We start from the raw sequence: 2693 nt of genomic DNA, 5'->3' as shown, positions 1-2693 counted from the left end.
TATAAATAAAAAGTTGCGATTTTCTAAAGGAAAATTCTTAAAAACAATTGTGTGTTTTGTAAGCTTTTTTAAGTAGTTTTGTTTGAATTCACACTGGTTATTACGATTTTAGCAATAAAAAAATGATTCCTAACAGATACTCATCCTAAACTCCAAACACAGCACAACAATATTTGTAAAAAAAAATTATATATATTTGTACACATTTTCAGAGAAGCTCAGTATTAAAAGAGTGAATTACATTAATTGTAATTCAAAAGATTAAGAAACTAAACACAACACAAGCAATAGAATAAAAGAAGTTAATATAACTGAATAATGTAGGGGCCGGGTTGAATAGAAATGTGCATATCTCATGGATAGAAATCATCATCTTCATGATCCATTAACATCCAAGAACCATCTTCCTTCTGGACCATACTATTATTCTTCTCACACCACCAAGAAGCAGGAATACCATATTCATCCTTTAAACAATCCAAATGTTTGTTCACAAGTGAGATATCACGATTAACTTCCAGCTTAAACCCTCCCTTGCTGCCTTGTGTCCCTGCAACACCATGCATATAAGCCTCCAAGCTATGCCAACTCGACAAACTCCCGGGACTCTTCAAATAACCAGATTTTGTAGTATCGATTACCAACTCCATCCCAACATCCGAATACCCGATTATAGGGTAATTTGGAACAACATCTAATGCGTTGCGAATGCGTAAGGCATGAAGATTGTTCTGTGAACTAAATACTTTCTTGAACGTGGAGTCTCCAACACGAGGGCTAGCGAACACAAAGGTGGTCACGAGGCAGGTCTTGTTTGGCATTCCTTTCGGCTTATTGATACCGTTTAAGACCATGTCAATCGCGTTTAGGGTCGCGATAGCTGAACCCAAACTGTGTCCCGTTATTGTCAAGCTAATTTCTTCATTCTTGTATTGTTCCACTAGTCTCTTCACCTCTGTCAGTACCTAGAGAGCATGTAAGAGTAAACAAAATGATCTATATAATAAAACCTAATCAACGCATTCCTGATCTCAAATACATATATAAATCAGTACCTGATCCCTTGCACTAGTTTTATTGTAAGGCGAACGCGGATCTTCAGTAGTGTAGATTGAGTACCATCCTTGGTGTATTTTAGGATCATCATCGTTGTTTTCACCAAATATTTTTGGACCTGAAACCAACGTGAAATCCAAATCATTAACCCACTCCAAAGTTTGAATAGTTCCTCTCCATGCAACCAGAATGTCTCTCCTCCCTAACACCAACTTCCCATCATCTGTAGCCACCGCTACAAACCCCATCCAGTTCGACTCCTTGCTCCACGCCTCACGAGACAACGACTTGACGATGAACGCATCGGGAAGCGCGATAGATGAGGCCGCGTATATGTATTTAGTCACCTGATACTTGTTGAGCGGCCTCCCTTGAGTAACACCGACCCTGGACAACAGATCCTTGCGTGCATACCGGCTGGTTCCCGCATACTTTGAAACCTTAACCGAGTTGAAAGCATCGTAGGTCGCTTGAGCCATTTCGCCATAGTGGATGATGTAGCTACGGAGATCGGGTCCGGGAGGGTCTAATAATCCCTTCCAGTTGCTTTCTCCGCTTAGAGTTTTCCATTGTTTGGCGATGTTCTCGGAGCCTTTGTGAACATCGCTGTTTTTCCCTTGTTTTTTCTTTCTGCGGAACATATTCATTTGATTGCTTTGAAGCGTTACAAGTTTTTTCTTTCTGCGGAACAAATTCATTTGATTGCTTACAAACAAAAGTATGCTGTCAGTCATCTACTTATAGATTGAGATTCTTTCATTGGAATCTAAGGAATATAAAACGTGTGAAAGTAGCAAACTCTTCTACTTTAATTTAATAATGTAATACTATATATATTCAAAATAACCAAATTATTAAATAACGACCGTTTACATGTCGTGCAATTTTTCCCAATCCGTTATATCTTTGTTTTTTTAGGAATAAGATTAACTAAAGCTAGTGGGCCGATTTATCAGTGTTGATTACAACTATTGATGTAATTGTGTAAACAACCATGTATTAATAATTTACACGTTCACATATACTATGGGTATGTTTGGTATGGAGCTTTTAATAGCTTTTAGGAGATCCTAACTTTAAGCTTTTAAGAAAAAACCTCCTACTCAATAAAAAGTCTTATTTGGTTGAAGGAGCTTAAAGCTTTTATGTTAGGAGCTTGAAGTTTTTGGTTGAATGCTCCTACTACTAGCGTTTAGAAGGAGCTACAAGCTTTTAGGGAAAAAATGACTATTTTAACCTTTAAAGATAATGAACTTTTAAGTGCACAAACTTTTTAAATTTTTAGTTATGTCCATTTTGGTTATTTTATACATTTTATTAAAAGCTCAATCTACTCTGCCAAACACCAAATATATCTAAAAAACAGCTACTAGCTAATAGCTACAACTACCAGTTACTAGCTTTTAGCTTCCGGTCATCAGCCACCAACTACTTTTGCCAAACATACAGCATGTAAACTATTGATTACATATAACTTCATCATTAATGAAGAACTATATATAATTTGCTCCGTAATCTCATGGCATGATTCTGATAAATAAGTCAGCTAGGTAATTAAACCTTTTGTAAAGTATGCGCAACACATGCGACACGCAAACCTGTCCAGTCATGTTCCCTAACAAAGGTGTAGATCAATT

General features: G+C 36.9%; 1 protein-coding gene across 1 annotated transcript; it reads right to left on the bottom strand.

The window, feature by feature from the left end:
• Positions 1-205: 205 nt before the first annotated feature.
• On the bottom strand, positions 206-1758 carry LOC110944379 (phospholipase A1-II 1). The gene is made up of 2 exons (XM_022186045.2): positions 1056-1758; positions 206-965 (listed from the first exon to the last, which is right to left on the bottom strand). Exons 1-2 carry the CDS (start codon positions 1752-1754, stop codon positions 354-356), a joined length of 1311 nt encoding a protein of 436 aa, XP_022041737.1. The 5' UTR covers positions 1755-1758; the 3' UTR covers positions 206-353.
• Between the last annotated feature and the right edge of the window lie 935 nt (positions 1759-2693).

The sequence above is a fragment of the Helianthus annuus genome, chromosome 1 (assembly GCF_002127325.2).
Source record: "Helianthus annuus cultivar XRQ/B chromosome 1, HanXRQr2.0-SUNRISE, whole genome shotgun sequence".
NCBI classification, from domain to species: domain Eukaryota; kingdom Viridiplantae; phylum Streptophyta; class Magnoliopsida; order Asterales; family Asteraceae; genus Helianthus; species Helianthus annuus.
The sequence above is the reverse complement of the archived record's forward strand: the minus strand, read 5'-3'. Positions and strand labels throughout refer to the sequence as shown.

What these genes read in the sequence shown, in the direction of transcription:
- LOC110944379 (XM_022186045.2), bottom strand. Translation starts at nt 1,754, where the DNA reads ATGAATTTGTTCCGCAGAAAGAAAAAACTTGTAACGCTTCAAAGCAAT. An exon ending in AAACTAGTGCAAGGGATCAG is followed by an intron (nt 966 to 1,055) that starts GTACTGATTTAT and finishes CATGCTCTCTAG; the next exon opens with GTACTGACAGAGGTGAAGAG.